At 37.6% G+C, this 20,642-nt stretch overlaps 2 protein-coding genes across 13 annotated transcripts in view; one reads left to right on the forward strand and one right to left on the reverse strand.

The window, feature by feature from the left end:
• Window positions 1–17,341, reverse strand: part of ntrk2b (neurotrophic tyrosine kinase, receptor, type 2b) — a 32,686-nt gene extending 15,345 nt beyond the window's left edge. Inside the window, exons 1-9 of the mRNA XM_079814574.1 lie at window positions 16,832–17,341; window positions 12,862–12,936; window positions 12,703–12,774; window positions 12,539–12,607; window positions 12,277–12,422; window positions 12,019–12,170; window positions 7,991–8,123; window positions 2,324–2,638; window positions 348–376 (exon numbers count right to left, since the gene is read on the reverse strand). Of these exons, the coding sequence (XP_079670700.1) occupies window positions 348–376; window positions 2,324–2,638; window positions 7,991–8,123; window positions 12,019–12,170; window positions 12,277–12,422; window positions 12,539–12,607; window positions 12,703–12,774; window positions 12,862–12,936; window positions 16,832–17,046 (1,206 nt within the window). The 5' untranslated portion in view covers window positions 17,047–17,341. The remainder of the gene's footprint in view (window positions 1–347; window positions 377–2,323; window positions 2,639–7,990; window positions 8,124–12,018; window positions 12,171–12,276; window positions 12,423–12,538; window positions 12,608–12,702; window positions 12,775–12,861; window positions 12,937–16,831) is intronic.
• Window positions 17,342–18,664: 1,323 nt separating this feature from the next.
• hnrpkl (heterogeneous nuclear ribonucleoprotein K, like) overlaps window positions 18,665–20,642 on the forward strand; it is a 29,418-nt gene continuing 27,440 nt past the window's right edge. For 5 of the 12 annotated variants that reach the window (XM_079814542.1, XM_079814546.1, XM_079814543.1 and 2 more), the window contains exon 1: window positions 18,694–18,767. The gene's annotated coding sequence lies outside the window, so the exon portion shown is untranslated. Of the gene's footprint in view, window positions 18,768–20,642 lie in introns of all 12 variants that reach the window. The other 7 variants (XM_079814538.1, XM_079814547.1, XM_079814539.1 and 4 more) reach the window with 4 other exon arrangements.

Genomic DNA, 20,642 nt, shown 5'->3' on the forward strand with positions numbered 1-20,642 from the left:
TCTCTCAGTTTGTAAAAACAAACAAAAAATAATGTAGAGTAATCAAAGAATAATCTTTGGAGAAAAATTCATCCACCTACAAAAGCAAACCCACCTCAAAAAAAAAAAAAAAAAAAAGATTTAGACAGTTTTACAGATCAAATAAACCTTATTTACTGAAGCTCTTAAACAAAAGTATAAGAGTCATATTTCTGCTTTCAAACTCTGGAAAGATGGCCCCACTGACTTCCAGTGTCAGTACAAACATTTTTCCATAGTAAGTGACAGCAGGCCACAGATGTTGTCGATAGAACTCAAGATGAATTTAACCTTGAATATTCTTTTAATCACTCTATACAAAAACATACCGCAACTTTGTCCTCCAGTGGTGGGGTGTCTTAAAAAGGCAGACAAAACAATTAACAATAAGTATACGATTGCGGTTCAAAATCTGAAGGTTTAAACAAATACATATAAATGGAGAGCAATAAAGGAAAGAACAGTCTTACCTGGATTAAATGTTGTGCCTGTGTTACATCATTTAAATGGAAAGAAAAATCTGTGATAAATAACATTCTATAAACTTTTTTCTTTCTTCCATGCATTACAGAAAGCAGCTGGGTAAATCTAATGAAAACTGATAAGAATGTCTCTGAAATATTTCACCCCATTGTCATAAGAAACTACATTTGGCATAAAGAAAATGCAGTCAAAAATAAAGTCTCTTTTTAGAACTGTAATGATTTTTTTGCATTGTGGCATTATTTTCCTGGCAATTAAAGCACAATTCCAAAATGCCAGTAGTCTATTGTAATACAAAAAAAATCTGTAATTGCATGAATGTAATTATAAAATATATATTACTTAAAATGTATGATACATTTTTATAAAGGTGTGTGAAGTACAATTTCAAATATAGTATTTGTTGTACTGAACGTAACTTATAATAATAATTTAAAATAAATAGTTGCGTGCGAACAGGATGATTTTCATGACTTCCGTATGAAATCTGTCACCGTGCCACCTGCGATGTCATCATGCCACCTACACCCATATGAAGGGCTTCAGGTGCAGACTGGATGGGATTCCTAATGCCCCTGGGGAATACCTGCTACATGAACTTTGTGCTATGGGTGGATGGATCCTCTTTTACTGTGGGTGAAGCTGAAAGGGATACCATCACCATTGTCCAGCCCCACCTTGCACCAGTCACAGCGACCGGTCCTACTGCCTCCCACACCATGCACAGAAATGAAGCCAAAGCCTATATCAGACGGATAGCTCAAATAGCATTGGACGAGCCAGACAAGAGGACTAACACCCCGCCCCCCCGAGGCTGAGCCCCACAGTGAGTCTGACCGGGTGTGTGAGCCGGCAACATCCTGAGCCACTGTGGAGTTTGAGGGAATGGATGTGGACCCCACCCACGCTCCTGCCACTGAGGGTGACCTATTACTGACCTTCATCATTGCCGCTGGTCCCGCCCAGCTCTAAGTCTTCTGTGTCTTCACTGCCGCTGGTTCTACCCAGCATAATGCCTGTTTGGTCACCCTGTACAAAGTCTGTGTCATTGTCGTTGATCCAACCCAGCCAGTCCGTCAGCCCCGCCTCAACTGGGTTTGTGTGGATCTGCCTCGGGTCTTCCAGTCTCCAGTGTCGCCCAGGCAAGTGCTCGGTCCATCAACCTGTCGGCTACACCGTGGCTCCTCCCTCCCTTGGCTCCACAAGATACCATCGTCCTTATGACTTCACCTGGCTCCCTCATCCCTCCTGCTACGCTTTGGTCAGACGTCTCGCTGCCTGAGCTACGGACTTACAAGCTGTCCGCTGTGCTCCATCTCTCCACTCTTCTTCTCCGTCTGGCTCCGCCCTCCCTCCGGCTCCACCTGCTGCAGCTCAACGCTGCAGTTCCACCTTGGCCTCCAGGACCATCGGTGTTGCCCGGTCCCATCTGCTCTCCCTCTGTGCCCAGGGCACCACTATTCTTCTGCTTTATTAAGTAAGAAGAATTTGGTGGGAAAATGTGCTTACTTGTCATAAAATGCTAAAAATCCTAAAGGTCTTAAACAGATTTCTTTATGCAAAATATAATTTATTTATTTCGATTTTAGGGTGAAAGCTTTTTGTTGAGGAGTGATTTCCTTTAAAAAGATTCATCCAGCTGACTTTAATATATTAAAAATGTGCTTGCTATAATTCACAAAAATACTGTTTTACAAAATGATCTTATCTTACCGTAATCATAATCTCCCTCTGTGGAAAAAAAAATATGACAGCAGTTTGCTTGTAGACTATAATAGGCTGTATTTACAACATAATAATAAATCCCATCACAGAGTCATACCTGTACCTGAGTGGTCCACATCAGGTGTGTGCATGAAGTGTGCCGACACGTTTCCGCTGTCCTCACCGAACTCATTGCTGGCCACCAGCTTGTAAATGCCATTATGAATGTGAGTGGGAATGACCAGCTGCAGACAGCCATGGTACTCTGTATCTGTGATGTCATGGATTTCAGTCTTGATGTACTGCTGCTCCTCCAGCAGCTTTCCCTCGTGGTACCAGTGCAGATCAGGCTTTGGATTGCCCGTAACAGTGAAAGGTATGCACCAGTCCAGGTCCAGCACAGGCTGGGACAGCTGCACTATAGTAGGGGGAACTGACCCAGAAGAAAGAAGAAGGAGCAGAGGAACGAGAAAGAAGGAAAGAGGGGAGGAGGAGAGGAAGTGTAATCACAGGATGTACCACAGGAGTAAACGAGAGGAACGTGGAAAATTTCGCTGTAGTTTGACGTAAGGAAAGTATCTGACAGCACATGGAATGGAGGGGCAGTATAGAAGGATTCTAGGGTGAGAAATACAAGAGCATGATAAGAAATGAAGAGGCTTACTGTAATATTACAAAACAACATGAAAAAACATGCAATGCATAACCAAAAGCAAAATGGATAAAAGGATGTCGTCAAAGATCAACAGCTGGTTACTAACTGGTTTGTCACTGATAAGTTAAACGAAAATGAGATGTTATGTTACTATAACATATAAAAACAGATTGTTTGTTAAAGGAATAGGTCACTCAAAAAGAAAAAAAACTAGATTTTTCTGCAGAATTTCAAAGCTGCTCTTCAAGATGCAATGAGCTAGTCTGCAGAGTCACACAATCCTTCATAAATCTTTGTAATATGGTGATTTGGTGTTCAAATCATGATAAAACATGTTTTCAGGATTCTTTGATTCTTTCAGGAAAGTTTTTAAACACTTTTTTAAATGCACCCATTGCTGAACAATTAATTTATTATTACAGACCCCAAAACATTTGAATGGTAGTGTATTTTGTTTTATGGAAAAGAACAGCTTGGACCTGGAGGTGAGTAAATAATCTTAATTGAATCTTCACTGAATTTTGGACTGAAACCTTGATTTTTCCTAAATGATTGAACTATTCCTTTAACTATGAAAGTAGCAATAATAACCACACAAAATACAATGTGTACATTCAACAAGAAGGCTTAAAGCTTACTATTGAGTGGGAAAGCGTTGAAAAGTTTTTCAAGCAGTATTATGCAACAATGTGAGTTTTGTCAGGCCCAGTAGACTAATGTGATAGCTTGAGGGGAAACTTCCTGAATCTTAAGCATTTGGCACATTTTCAAATGTATCTTGAACTCTTAAAAACCGCCCAATAGTTCAACCTACCATTCTCTTAAAGGGAGCCATCTAATCTCCACACACATTCATGTCAAATGCCTCAAATTCAGTTTAAAACCCTATTATTTTGTCAAAATGTCAAAATATACTTGGAAAATATCAAACATACAAATCATAGAAAACATATTAACCATTTACAATGCCTATGAGTGTGACTACTCAATGACATTAACTATTATTAAAAATTTTGAGAAGCCAATTGCACCTTTAGTAAACAGCCACATTCCACCACTGAAATAATAATGGGAAATGGTAAAATTATAAGAGGTTGAGTGATTTTTACTTACAGTCCCCATCGAAAGTTTGGACACACTTGACTTAATTTAAATTCCTTGCAAGTTTGATCTAATGGTTGTTTGAATGCTTCAAATTACTTTTTTTGACAAAAATAAATTGTGCCTACATTCAGAATAAATTGTTCTTCAAAACTATACAGTTTGTTTCTGAAGGAAAGACAGGCAACAAGTGTCTAGCAAACATGCAAACTCTACTCTAACTCTATTTTAAACAATACTGTTTAAAATTAGGACGCGCCTCATGATTTTGGTTGAGGGAAGCCCAGAGTGTGCAGAACTATAAATGGTGCCCCTGTAAAGGGCAAAGGTTGGCGACTTTTAAGCTCAAATATAATTTATGTTAGATTTAACATTTTCTTTTATTTCATAGCTTTGTTGACTTTACTTTTATTCTAAAATTTGGAACAGAGTCATAATAAAGTCTGATGAAAACCTAAGATTTAAAGGTGCAGTAAGCCATTTCTGAAAAACACTGTTGATATTTGAAATCAACCCAAAAAAACACACCCCTCCCTTTATAGCTCTGCCCCCAAAATGCACGAAGAGTGGATGTATATTTATCAAAGCTGAAGTGTAGAAGTGTAGAAAAATAATGCTTCATGAAGAATAAAGTGATGATGAACGAACAACAAGGAAAAACAAACAAACAAAAAAAGAACCTACAGTACACAAGAGTATATACAAGCAAGAGTTTGTTGCTAGTTGCCAGCAGCACAAAAGCTTCAGACAAACAATGACACTCAAAGCTGTCCTTTTACTACAGCTAGCATTACAACAACAGCATATCTTGGTTCTGTGAAACATAGCAAAATCAATGTTTCTTGCGTATGATGCCGAAAAAAACGCAACCAGGGCTTCCTGCTTAGGTCTCTCTAGCGCTGGAAAGCTCTTCCAATATTAACGAGGGTCCTAAAGTACTTGCATGATCATAAACCTTCTTTTTCCAGTTATATTCCTCTGACCTTTTTGTAATGTCTCTCAGCCATCTCTCTTTCTACAGTCTTCAAATCTCCCTCTAGCTCAATCTCTCTCCTCCTCTATCATGAGTGTGTACGCCTACTGTTGATTGGCTACAAGTGTGTTGTGGTGCTCAGTCTGATACACTTTCAACAGCATTTTATCAGAAATCGCTTACTGCACATTTAACATTTAACAATAGTATTGTTTATTGCAGTGTTGCATTCTATATTTTCATGATGATATTGTTAAATACAAACCAGATTTGTTCAATTTAGTAACCTGACAATAGGATTATCCCAAATATAGGAACATAACCACATGTCCTAGTCTTCTAATTCATGGTCATCAGCAGTGTTGGGAAAGGTTACTAAGTAACTTGTTACACTACTGCATAACACTTTAAAAAAATAATCGAATTATGTTAAATTGTTACTTTTTTTGGAAATTATGTATTAGGTATTCTGTATTAGTCCTACAGGATTGCACTCTATGGTTTCCTCTCACTTTTTTCAGAGAAAATTTTTGCTTTTATTATAGTTTATAAACTGTGATAACTGAAATAAAATCCATCCTCTATTTTTCAGCTGTTTCACCTTGAATAGGTGAGGATGCCACCCAACCTGTCCATATTGGCATCTGCCAAATTTGGATTGCTTCTAACCAAGTGACAGGGCCGTGGCACAGGGGGGTGGCCCGGTGGCTAGAGCCACTGCCCCTCTGCCCTCATCGGCTGAGGTGCCCCTCTTGTCCCCCTTCCATCCCTCACCCCCAGAGGATTCCCATAAAAGCGCTCTGTTCCGCTAAAGATTCGCTTATCCGCTCCGTGTTTACCCGCTCGCTCCGCAGCATCGCTCACAGTCTGTTGCAGTCCCCGCTCTTTGTGGAGACGACAGTTCGAGAATGTCGTCCTTAATGGGTAGATTATAAACTACCATCCACATTACAGACAGTGGTTGATCCGCAGAATTAGTAATCTGGTAGTGTTTTGCTCCTGGTCTTCTAATAGTGCTTACAACTTGGGCAAAATATCCACATTCTTGGAAGATAATTAGCCTAATTGTCTAATCAAATGATTGTATGATCTGATCTAATATAAATAACACAAAATTTGCTGTTATCAGAACACTTTGTAGACTAAAAACAATGACTTCACAAAAAAGAAGACTAATGGACTCAAAAATGGAGGCTAAAGCCCATTCAACATTGCAAATATGGATTTAAAGCTCCAGCCAACCAGTGGGTAAATCATCATAGAATATTTACAGACAGTTTGTCACACTTTAACTCCTATAAAGTATATTTCCCATTATAATCAACTGTCTGAGTAAATACTATAATTTAATAATCTATAACATGCATCATATTTATGATATTTTATTAGGACCATGTTAATAGTGAAGGTAATATACTATAAATGTTCTAAATGAGTTGTATCATAGTAGGGTACAATGGGGCTAAAGGCACACACTAAGAAAATGTACTTTTTAATCATGTCTAAGTTAATACTTGTTAAAAATGTTTTATTAATGTATTCATTTATTGTTAAAAAATTAAAAAAGTTTGTAATATTACAAATGTACTATGTTTATTTTGATAAATAAAATAATTAATTATTGTTCAATAAATATTAAAATATGTTAATATAAAAATATATTTCAAAAATACAGATTTTTTTCTGAAAGCATTGAATGAGATCGCATAATAATTGAATAAAGCTTTACATTAGTAACAAATAAAATGATTATATGATATGATTATCATATTTTTAAATCTGATGGTTTCATTATAAATCTGATGATTATCTCTAAGGTGGACAACCAACTTAATATATATTTACCATCTGAATCTGACCATCTGAAACATCTCATGTCAACAAATGGAAGTCAGCAAACTACTTATTATTATGTTAAAAATGGTGCCTTTTACTCCAAATACCATACTTTTACATAATCCGTTATTGAAAAACTGTTGCTTTATTTAAGTTGAACAAAACTGAAAATCATTAACAAGACCTTGGTCTCAAAATATATTCAACAATTTTAGCAATTCTCATTTGCTACATGAATCTACAACTTAAAAAAAAACATTAAATATGAGATCAAATTAGCGCAGAATTACATTTTTGGAAGCATAATTACAACAACATAAATTAAATTAGCACTAAAGCCTAACAATTGTATTTAAAATATGATTGTAAAAGGTTTGTTATTCATTCTCTATATTAAGATGATACTCAACCCCCTTATAGTGCCCCTTTTTTGGTTTGGGCCACTGCCCCTCAAAATGTCTGTGCACGGCCCTGCCAAGTGAGATATGGATTTGCAATAAATGCAATCCTACTGATTCACAAGCCATTGCTAGTAATTTTTTAAAGAGAAGAAATGAAGATCTGCACCAAGATCCAATAGTGTTGTCCAATTTGTTAATGAAACATTGCTGATTCCCCCCCCCCCAATGAATCGGTTGAACTGGTTCACAGTTTGCAATTAATGATTCATTTCTGTAATTGACTGATCCAATTGCATAGTTAAGCAAGTTAGCAAGTTAATAACTCTCTGATTCAATGATCCAGTTGGAGCGAGTCTAACAAGTTAACAAATCACTGGTCTTGTGCAACTCAAAATGAGCCAAGATCCGGAAGAAATACGATCCTCAGAGCTCCAGTGTACTGACTCCTTATGATTCATAATAATGTCAGACTGAGCTATAACCTGAGCTATAAATATAAGTTTTAGCTCTATTATCTCTATAGAGTGACTACTAGGACATTAAAAACCCTCTCTCTTTAAGGTATTTTGAGCATGAGGAAGAAGTAGGTAGTAGTAGTAGTCCTTTAAAATTTGAAATGATATATAATTATGGAGTAATATTTCATCAAAGTTTCTTTAAATCGAATACAGAATTTGTGTGCTTGGTCTACCACTTGTCATGACCCACTATTTGAGCTCTAGGCCTTCTGTCAGAGGGAGATTGGAATGAAACTTAACTTGGGGCTCAATGAACAAAATAATGCAAAGCAAATCCACTCATGAGATTGTGAGTTCTTACAGAGAATATTGAGAAGGACTGAAGCCTCATTCTGGCCCACAATGTTCTCGCCACTACAGATGAGCTCTCTGCCGTTGTCATCAGGTGAAAGTCCACTTAGAGTCAGCACAGACTGAAGATCCATTTTGCTGATCTGTGAGAAAGAAACCGAATCAACTTGAATCTGATCTGAATATGTTTATACATCAAGCTAATATTGGCTGTTATGCTCATTAGAATTACTCCATTTGAAACTTAAACTTTTACATTTACTGAAGAAAATGTTAATTGTGCTTGGCCATGTAAAACACGGCACAATGATGCTAGGGTGTTATAAGCGTATAACCAGGGTATTTTTATGTGGTTGCTAGGGAATTCAGGGTCATTTATAAGTGGTTTCTTACAGAGCAAAGTCAAGAAAGCCCACCCAAACGTCTTTCTGATATTCTGGAACACTGAAAAAAAAAATACTTCAGACCAACCAAAAATATTCTTACATTTGTTAAAGCCAAATTGACAACCCCATTTCCAGAAAGGTTAGGACATTTTGTTAAGTGCAATAAAATCAGGAATCTGTGGTTTGTTAGTTCTCTCAAACCTTTATTTAACTGACAAAACAGTTTTTACTGACCTACTTTGATTTTGATGGCTGCAACACACTATAAAAACGTTGGGACAGAGGCATGTTTACCACTGTAAAGTCTAGTATCAAACGAAAATACTATTCAAAATGGTTTCTTTTAATTGTTTCTGCATGTGGGAAATGTTATTTGCTTTAAACCACGATTTCCGATTAGACAATATAAAATACACTTTAAATAAATGACAGTCTTTTCACTTTTTTCAGTGTTTCCTCCTCTATGAGTCCATGAGATTTGTCATAAATCTATGAGATTTCTGTCATTTTATCACTAGGCAAAATTACAAATCTTTTTGCTAACTGGTCGAGTTACTTGTCCTACTCAGGGTTAGGATTAATGATGTTAGTGATGCTCGCCATAGTCTTCTTTAACTATTCAGTAACACCACACATCCCAGGCAAACAAAGCACCATTAACTGGAGCTAAATAATCCATGTTCTTATTCTACACCTCAGTGTATTAAATCTGTCATACAGGCTTCTATATCATGGGTGAAGGCTCCTTTAATGTAAGTATAGTGAGCATTTTAAATATTAATGGAAACATAATGCTTTCACAGGCTAGAGGCAAGCATCTGTGGTTTCAGGGCTGTGATCAGTCATGATTTTTGAAAACCCATTATAAGATGCTACAGAGATTAAATGTTTAAATGTCCTTAATGTGTAAAACTGGTGCAAGGATTAGAGATGTTAAAACTGATGTGAGGATGGCAGATCTGTATAGGCCTACTACAAGGGCTATCGTAAAATATGATCACTGTACTTTGGATTAGTGTGTATTCTACAGAGCCCCAAGAGGGACATGGTTATAAAAAAAAAAAGTAAAAATATATTTCAATGCTTTTGCATTCGCATGTAAAATTTTTGCGCAACCTTGAGAAACTTAGCGTTTGTTGGCAAAACCTTTGTGCTCCCTCACAAAACTTTAGTGTTCCCCTGAGAAATTCTGCTAAATTTTTGAGTGCAAAACTTTTCTGTTCTTTGTGAGCAAACGCAAAGTTTCTCGGGGGAACGCAAAACAGTTGCAAAAGAACGCAAAAGCATTGACAAAAAAAAAAATCCTTCACCATGTCCCTTTAGGGGCTCTGTAGTATTCCACCCAGTTTATCATCAGGATCTAAGGTTACTTATAATTTTTTGGAAGATCTCATGATGCTATGCATCTGCAAAGAATGGTCAATTTGATGCTAAAGCTCAATATATTTTGGCTGTTGTGTGGAGTAGAATATAAGCACAATTACATTGATAGAATAGTCAAAATAGAGATATTAAAGGGTTAGTTCACCCAAAAATGTACATTCTGTCACCAGTCACTCACTCTCATGTTGTTCGAAGAACATAAGACTTTCACATAAGATATTTTTTTTAATGAATCCAGCAGAGTTCTGTCCCTCATTAGAAAGTCCATTCCACCTAAACTCACAGTTAAAAAACATTATAAAAACATTGTAATGACTCGAGCAGTTTAATCCGATATATTAATCTGTGCAGTTTACAGTCAAATCTTCTGAAGAGACACGATCACTATATATGATAAACAGATTTAATATAGGCTTTTATTCACATATAAACATGCTAGAGCACATTAAACATGGTGTCTGAGAAGGAACAAGCTTGTTCTTGCTGGTCAAGAAAGAACGGTTGAGATTCTCTTTACCACATTTGATGTGTTTACCTTTATGTATGCGCATTGATCAATATTTATATAAGACTTGGATTAAACCACTCAAATCATATTGATCACTTTTACTCTTACCTTATCTGTTTATGAAGTGTCATATATTTGATGGAATGGACTTTCAATGGAATGACAGCAATCTTTCAAGTTTTATTAAAAATATCTTAATCTGTATTTTTCAAAGATAAATTAAAGTCTTAAGGGTTTGGATCGACTTGAGGGTGTGTAAATGATGATAGAATTTTCATTTTCAAACTATCCTTTAAAGGGGTCATGACATGGATTTTTTTTCTTCTATTATTTGAATATGTTCCTTGAGGTTCATTTGTAATGTTAATACAAGTTTTTTGCATGCACGCACACACACACACACACACACACACACACACACACACACACACACACACACACACACACACACACACACACACACACACACACACACACACACACACACACACACACACACACACACACACACACACACACACACACACACACACACACACACACACACACACACACACACACACACACACACACACAAAACCAAAATATACAGTCAAACCAAAATTTATTCAGACATCATTTTCTCACATTATCACAGTTTATATGCTATAGTTTAGCAAATGGTAATAAAATATGACACAAACTCTTAAACTGTGTCAGAACAAATTCATCTTAATAATGTCAGATAACTTTGATAGAAAGATATGTAATGGATTACAATCAACCAATCAGCTGTCGATTGTTAAATTTAAGTACACATTTAGATAATACCAATTTAGGTCAACCAATTACCAAGCAATGCTTAATTTTGTCTGTGGTGTAAAAGGTTGCATTAGCAATTAAAAAAAAAAAACACTCAAGCAAAACATGGTCAGGTAAAAGTGTCTGAATCATTTTGGTCCCACATTTTTTTAAATCAATTTTACTGGTAGTCCACTGTAGAAGAATTTTTGGGTATAATGTCACAGTTTACTTTATTTTGCTATCCTCACTTACATAAATGAACTATAGTGTCCTGCACCCACTAGTAAAAAAATATATATCTGGTGTCTGAATAATTGAAATCTGGTTTCTGAAATAATCCGTTTTTTATAGGGTCAGCTCCTTTAAAGCTTGTCAGTAAACAGCCACCGTTATGATTGGCTAACATCATTGCATAGGAAACCGTATCGGCGCTCACTCGCTATTGCACGTGAGTAAGTGTTTTTTTAAAACATTATCCATATAAAACCACAATTTACAGACAAAGCATTAGGAAATCATTTACTAACGGTTTGAGCTGCAGCTGCTGTCAGATCCAATACAGTTGGCTGCTTAATCTTTCAACAAAACTTTCTTTGCAAACTCTCCATTACACTGTGCCTCGTTTACAAAACAAAATGCTCCGAACAAACATAAAATCCTCTGAATTGGGACACCATTAAAATTAACCACCCACTTGTTTCCAGTGCTGGGGTCCTCCAATTTGATTTCTCATGTCATGACCCCTTTAAAATCACCGCTATAATTACATTTGTCAACAAAAACTGGGATGTTGAGTAAAGTGCATTGCATTGTGGGATACAATCTTGCACACAGTGTGTTTTGTTTGAATACTGCACATTTAGTAGGTCTAAACCTACATACAATTTGCATGCTGCCTACAACATGCATACTGCAGAAACGCTATGTTAGTATGCTATTCCATCTAGCTTTATACTTAAAGGGCAAACAGGGTGTTACCTCGTGGCTGGTTGAGAGAGGAGGGTGATCACTAGAATTTACGCTCCAGAAGAGCTCGGGGGTCGGGGCTCCAGACACACTGCACATCACAGTAGCATCACTTCCTGCCATTTGACTGATGACAGCAGGGATGACCTCGACACGTGGATACTCTGAAATAATGACAGCAATGGCACGTTTGTAGGAACTATACTTTAAAACTTCTTACCACATACTGTGCGACTTAGATGTGCATTAAGTGTGTTTGAGTTCCATTACCACATGCTGGAAGAGTGAGTCTAGCGAGGGCTTTTGCTCTTCCTCCTTCCTGTAGACAGTGCAGACCCTCTCTCTCACTATCATCCAACCAGACTTTGATCCAGATGTTCTCACATGCACATTGCAAAGGGTTCCCAGAGAGCAACCTGAAAGAAAACCCAAACAGACTTCAGGAAGCAAAGGATGCTTTGTTTGCTGCACAAGCAGCGCACTGTACATAGTTTTGTAGTCCTACGTATTTTTCATGAAAAGAAGATCTTACAAAGTCGACAAGTTTGAATTACGAATTGCCATCCAAGAGAGTGTTGATAAGTTATTGTCTCTGAGATTCCTACAAATAGAAAACAAAATAGACTCAATTACTCAATAAACATCACATATTTGCTTAATAATTATGTTTCAATTAAGTTTTTAAAAAAGACTCACAGATATTCCAGTTTAGAATTGTTGAAGAAGGCCATCGTAGATACATATGAGAGGTGAGTATTGGTCACTGTTCTGTGTGAGACAGTAAATGCTCACATCAGTCCTGCTCTTCTATAAAGTGTCAACATTTTCCATGCCCTTAAAATATCAAATACTCACAAAGTCCTGAGATTCGAATAGAACTTCATATGGTCCTCATTGATTGTAAATAGCCTTTTTTGATTTGAGATATAGCTGTGGAAAGGAAGGGAATGATTAGTACCCTTACAAAAGTACAGTGGTACATTGATGAATATACCACAGTTGCATCATGATTTATTGAAGATGATTCTCATCTTCATACATCATGGTATTTAACTATCATGGCATATGTAAAAAATAAAAATAAAAAAACATAGTAGTGACAGTACTGTAATATATACACTGTAGTTAAGATTTTTTGGGGTTGGAAAAATGTTTTAATGCTTTTCAAATAAGTCACTTATGCTCACCAAGGCTGCATTTATTTGAATGAAAATACAGTAAAATAGTAAAATACAGTGAGATACAATTTAAAATAACTCTTTTCTATTTTAATATATTTTACGTTGTAAATTATTCATGTGATGGCAAAGCTGAAAGTTCAGCATCATTACTCCAGTCTGCAGCGTCACATGATCCTTCAGAAAGCATTTTAATATGCTGTATTATAATATATAATAGATACTCAAGAAACGTTTTCTATCATTATCAGTGCAGAATTCTTTGATGAATAGAACGTTCAACAAAAGAAAGTAACAGTGTCTTTATTGTCTCTTATAATCAATTTCATGCATCCTTGCTGAATAAAAGTAGTACATCTTACTGACTCCAAACATTTGAACGCTATTGTGCCTATTTCAAAGAACTACTATGCTATTACCAAAATTTTGATTGCATTTTTGGTATCTTTTTATTAGTCTAGTAAGTTTAAGTATTAGAATATGAACTATAGGTAACTATAGAATTATTCAGCCCATGGTTTTCAGTGAATATTGGCCTTTAAAAAGGTTCAGCATGGTATTGAAATGCATCCCAGCCAACACGTGTATGTGGGGCCCACATGGGTTAAACATGGGCTACAGGGGTACAGAGCATCTTATCTGGGACCCACTTGGGTCAACTAGGTAGGTCCCACATGGGCAAACCCGACTGGGCTCCCAGCCAACACACCTATGTGTACCCAAAGGGGTTGCACATGGGCTGATATCTGGGGCCCACCTGGCCTACCCAACTGGGACCCAGCTAATTTTGTCCTCAGTTTCCATGGAGGTCCCACACGGGTTAGCCCAGATGGGTTGATGATGGGTCTCTTGATGGGCTCATACCGGGCCCATAGGGTAATCCAGGTAGTACCCATTTGAGGCCTACATGGGTCTGCCCATATGGGTTGATGATGGGACCCAGATAGGTGTTATGTAGGGCTCACAACGGGTATATATATATATATATATATATATATATATATATATATATGGGCTACCATATTTTCTGTTTGGGTTATCTTATTTTACAGTAAATCCCTAAATAAAAACATTACATGCAATCCACTAAACTACACTAAAATGTTAAAGGTGTACTTTTTTATTTAGTGCTAATTCAAATAACAAATGCACAAAAGATACCCAATATAGTAACACTTTAGAATACTGTTCCAAATAATTTGTAATGTCCTCTGAAGGATTTGATAATACTGAGTCATTATTAGTAGGTTACACCAGGATCTTCACTTTATAATTAACATATTTTGTGTGTCTCCCTCATGTATCACACCTGATTCAACTCATGAGCTCATTAGTAGAGACTGCAAAACCTGGAATGGGTGTGTCAGATAAAGGGAGACATACAAAATTTGCAGGGCTGGTGGTGCTCCAAGACAGGTTTGAAACCATAACCATTTTACAACACATCCGCTTGTGTTTCTTATTAAGTGGGGGTCATTTTTTAGGATTCTTTAGCTAACTGAAGTCTCTGAGATCCTGACACCTTGCACTTCTGGAGACTCCAGTTAGGTTGCAGTTCTGGAAAATGGTTGGGCTGGAGACTAAAGGGTTCCTGATGGTTTCACACTTAATTCTTCACCTTAATTCATAATTATTTTGCAGTTAGCGTGTGTCGATTCTTCGGTACCTGTTTTTTGACCCTGCTGAGCATTTAATCTAGATCAACTTGATGTGGGGCACCAAAAGGCTTTAACTGTGAAAAAGGGAATAAAAAGTGACACAATGGTTGATTAATTTGTTTTGTCTTTTTCAAAGGGCCGTTGGGAGAGTGATGATAGAGGCGTGAAGGAGCTGCACAGTTTTTTCTTTGATTTGTTTGTGAAATACATTATCTAAGAGTGTGCATATATGCATATATAAACAATACAAGTTTTGTCAAATTAAGTTTGTCAGGAGCTTCACTTTAACTTCAACTTTTTTTGATAATTTTGTATTGTAAATGTAATAATAGTCATATTAAAATTATTCCAAATAAACCTTGCTTAATAAAGTAAAGCATGAACTACTGGTTTCTGTTCATTGAATACCTTTAACATTTTAGTGGATTGCATGTAATGTTTGTATTTAGGGGTTTACCGTAAAATAAGGTAACCCAAACAGAAAATTTGATAGCCCATATATATATATATATATATATATATATATATACCCGTTGTGGCCCATAAGAGCCCTACATAACACCTTTCTGGGTCCCATCATCAACCTATATGGGCAGACCCATGTAGGCCCAAATGGGTACTACCTGGGTTACCCCTATGGGCCCGGTATAAGCCCATCAAGAGACCCATCATCGACCATATGGGCTCCATGGAAACTGAGGACAAAACTAGCTGGGTCCCAACTGATATCAGCCCATGTGCAAGCCCTTTGGGCCCCACATGGGTCTGTTGGCTGGGATGTACCAAGGTATTTACATTGCAGTCAATTTCCAAGAAAATTTTACTTTTTAGCTAGTGTAATAAATTTCAGTAGTTATATGAGAACGTATAATTGAACAAGATAGCTACTCGCCTAACAAAAACAAATTCAAGCCAACTGTTTTCATTGCGCACTGGCATGCAAAAACAACGATTGCAAAATGAGAGCAAAAAATTAAAATATCAACAGGCAGTTTTTTTTTTTTCTGAGACAGCTCTAATTTGACATCAACCGTCAAATCCGTCACCATATGAACCAGATAATAAAGATGCGCGTGAAAAAGCCATGATTTCACTATACAGCGCGCACATGCCTGGAGTGGGTCCAGTGAGCCGTTGTCGTGGAAACGGAGTGACATATTTGCGTAGGCGCCGATGCCTATTGCTCTGCGGACACGTTAGACTACTCCCCAACTAGCCCATACACAACAATTCTTGGAATAATGCACGCGTAAAACTTAATTTCATTCGGAAATAACAGCAATTTATTAGCGTTTCCCTCACGACAGGCCTAAAGGGATATATTTCCCCAAGACCAAGCCATTTGACGGTCTCTCAAAGTCAGTCAGTGCTGCCTAATGCAGGCACTCGAGCAGATCAGATCAGCACTGATACATCTCTATAAAGCGGACGCTGTATCTTCATCGATATGCATCTAATTGAGTTATGTGGCCGATTTATAAATTTGAGTGTATGCCGATAGTGTTTTCAATTTTTTTCATGCTATGGTAGAGAAAGTCAGATGAGGTGAGTCAGCAGCCCCACTAAATTATTCTATGAGTGATCATCTTGATAAAAAAAGACCCTTTAGATATGCTATTATGCCAACGTATTGCTTATATACCGTGTCCCCGACCCCTTACAACCGCTCTCATCCTCTCTCGCACACACGACATAATGTCTGTTACATGTCAGCCTGGTCTTGTTTGATGTCCTGAATTATCGTAGCAAACTCCACACATGCTCACAGCGGTGGCTGAAATGGCCAGGTTGAGGATGTCATGGAATAGCAATGCACTAAACTTATTTTGTCCCTCGACGAATTGAGGAATCTTCCCACACACCTCACGCGCACACGCTCACAAACACACGCGCATGTTATCCCCCCCCCCCCCCTCTCTCTCTCTTTCACGCATCCGTGAAGCTGGAGCAGGTCTCCCGGTTTATTTCTCACTAAAACACTCCACTTACATATCCGTGATGTTTTCCATGTCAGACTCTGGCACCAAGACAGGGAAATCCTCGATCCCTGGTTCTTGATCGATACACGAGATCCTCGAGGCATTGCAACAGCACGACACAGGACAAGCCGAGCTGAGCCTCAGCAGCCCGAATAAAACCCCACACAACCCCCAGCGAGCCATTCCATGAACCCCTGCGGTCATAGCAGGTCTAGCGCGATGCATTCACTGTTGTGTAATGTCTTATAGTATTTTCAGCAATTCCGAGATGAGACGCCGCTGCTGTGGGATGCGCAAAGACGTTGTGCGCGACGCGAGACAGTCATGGAGTGGCCTTTTCTGGTCTCCGCAGAAAGGTGATAACGCAACGGGGAAATGTTCGCGTGCCAATATGTTGCGCTATCCGGTCTTCGCTTCTTCCAGACGCGGTGGTAAAACGTGTGGCCGCAGGCTGTGTGTGTCTACGGGCTGCGGTGGTGACGCTGACGTCTCACATCCAGCGCTGAGGAAGAAAACAAGCGAGACAGTGTGCGTGTGCGCGCGCGTGTGAAGAGGCAGCAGCGCGTACCTGCAAGCGCCTATTGATTACCGACCGCATCTCCCTCAGCCATCGCTGTAATTACATGTGGAGGGGGACGTTAAAGATGCTCTCAGCGACGCCATATCGGCAATAATTGATCACCTATGTTGTCAATGGGGGTATCTTTGGGGAGATTGACAGGGATGAGGGGATTTGGTATAGGCTGTCGAAAGATTGTTTTTATATCGAGTCATTTGGGAAATGACTTGATTGTTTTCATTTTTTTCGTCTGTATATGAGCTGGCTGTGTTGCTTTTCCATCATGCTCTTTTCAGCAATACCACAACTTCATGAATAGCCATTACCGGAGAGTGACGTGCTGTTTGACGCACAAGATGGGCTGCATCTAGAAAAATAATTACTAAACAAAAATGCCAGGATGTTTTTTTTTTCTACTGATGTCAGTCTCACATTCCAATCGCAGTGTAGTCTGTGGCAAGGAGACGAAATTATATTAATAGGCTAATATAAATAATATTGCTTCGGGTGTTTACCGAATGATCAGTTTATGTGAACTGCAAGCCATGATGGATTCAGGAAATGCGCCTTTGAATCTCACTTTCGACAGCAATGCTTGCATTTCTACGTCCGCGTTCATCTTGTGAGAGAAGTTAGAGCCCATCTGCACCAGATTCCACACGTTATAAAAATATTTTGAGTTAATGTCAGTATGAGTACACTGAGGGCCCTTGCTTTAGGAAATCGCTAGAGCCAAAATATGAAGTGAAAGGTGATGGACTGTTATATTTTTACCAGGAGAGGGCGACAAAGGCATTAGGCAACACGTTTTTTAAAAAATCACGGTGTCAGTGTGAGATGCAATCACAGAATTAACTATTAGATTTTCTCTATAAACAAATTATTATTTTGGTCGTCAAGAAGAGGCAACGTTACTAGATAATTTATGTCCTGTATTCTTATCGGTCCAGTTTTGTAGCCTATTGTTTTTCACAATACTGTGTGAACCAAACCAGTCCATGAGAGGTTGCACCTTGAACAACAATTCATTTCTGAGTACAAAAGATGATAAAACAAATTCTCTTCTTATTTATGATATATGATACCAAGCTGTTAAACCACGCAAGATAACGACAGCGCTTCTCAGTTGCTATGACGACAGCCTGTAATGAAAACGAATGCTAAAGGGCGGGGCAATATTACAAGACTGACAGCCTCGTTACCCAATTAGATTCTTAGCCTTTATATTGACAGTCTTTTTAACCAATAAAGCTGCGCGTTTGAGTTCTGGTGTAGCCAATCACTAAGCTAAAAAAACTGCACGTAAACCTAACCTACAATGAAATCAAGGTAGAAAGGCGCAGAAATTTCGGACGAAAATTGGTGTGACGGAAAGGGCTGCCTGCAGGTTTGTTAGATATTTTGAATCATGTTACTACAAAGGCACGTCCGTTGAAAATGTTGCTGTTATTTCCGGGAATAACAAACTACAGAAATGTCGAGCGTTAATTAGACCATCATATACGTCGCCGTGCTGTAAATTAGCCTGCTAGCTTGCTAAGATAAGCATTTCTCAAAATGGAGAGTTTCCTGCTGGTCAGACGGAACAGTCATCGGACATTAATTCTCCATACTAACTGTTATCTAACCAAAGCAAAGTATTGCACGCAGAAACAAATGGTTATAAATAAGTAAAGTAAATGGACTAACGTTAACCAAATCCCGTGTTGTCATTTTTGCAAGCCATTTTGTGTCCATAGATCGTAAGTGCAAAAATAGGACGTTTATTTTATTTTTTTCCTAACAGATTTTCTTGTTAAAGTCCGCAAAATTGACATGTTTTCTCTTGTGAAGTTCAGTAGATGCAGCTGTGTTGTCATTTAATAAGGGCATGTACTGTTATGGTTACTGTAACTGTAAGGCTAGCAGGCTAAATGCTAACGTTACTTGCGCACCATTTTGAAGCACCGGGCCCTTGACACAGCCCTAAACTAGTCATTATAACCAATGTGAATGTTAGTGAACGTCAGGTCCCATTCAATATTTTTCTTTTCTTTTTGTGTCATTAAAAATGCATTTAAACTTGTAATTGTTAAATTGATTGAATTAGAATGTTTTCTGTTTATTGCGTTCTTTATTGTTTACTTAGTTGGTTTTTGTAATTTGAATGTGCTTTTAAAGTAAGTTAACCGGTTGCGTAACATATTTTTATCTGATCAGACAAGAAAAAAAACAGAAAATTACCTTGGTATGTTACCATTTTTGTAGCCGGAACCGTGGTAATTCCATGGTATTCTTTAAACGAGCATGTACATACTATTGTGCATGAAAAGGGTTATTTTCAGTACCGTAATATTGTCATCTATTACTATCCCTGTCCCATGGTTCAGACACAGGCTTGTTTGACTCTCTGTGACATATTAGGATAAAACTGTAGGACAGGACTTGATTTTATTCATTTGGAAATTGGGATTGTGAAAAGTTGTCTCTGTACCAGTGGTTTTCAACTGGTTAGTCACTGGTTTATTCTGGGGAATAAGTGTCTTGTATACAAATAATAAATGAAACTAACCATGTTATCATGTATAGTTAGGATGAATTAATAAGCAGACTTATGTTTTGCAATGCAGGATGAAACACTTCCTGTATTTTCTGTTGTTGTCTAGTCAAACACTCCAGCATTGTAGCATGTATTCATCATTGTTTTCCTGTTCAGTCTAGATCATATTAATAATTGTGCATATTGTTGGCCCATGCAGTTCTTTGTATAATCAATACATTTCATTTCTTGATTTTAAGAACTTGCTTACATTTTGTATGGTTCTGATTGATCACCCACACATGTGGGTTGAGAAAAATAAAGCCTTGACATCAGCTGAAAGTCATTTCAGATATGGAGCAAGCTATTACATTTTGATGAACAATTGTGCATTTATTGATATCGTTTACATTTTAACCAAGGAAAGTGTATTCATTGGGGATGCACTGATATGAACATTTTGGCTGATACCATGTCACTTACAAATACAGTAGCCTAGTTTGAACCAGTGCAATATTCCTTAACTTTGTTTTAATATGAATTTTACACTCCTATGGCCAACTTTCTTTTTTCAAAAAAATGTCTTTGGACAACATTACTTGCGTATAAAGAATCAAAATGCATGTCCCATGAACAAAATATAATAGCCTAAGCCTACGCATGGACAAAATAATAAAATGATTTTAATGAAACCGTATTGTTGATAAAAAAAAATAATACAAGAAAAATTAAATGCTTAAACAC

Source organism: Gobio gobio (assembly GCF_949357685.1).
Source record: "Gobio gobio genome assembly, chromosome: 4".
In the NCBI taxonomy this organism is placed as follows: domain Eukaryota; kingdom Metazoa; phylum Chordata; class Actinopteri; order Cypriniformes; family Gobionidae; genus Gobio; species Gobio gobio.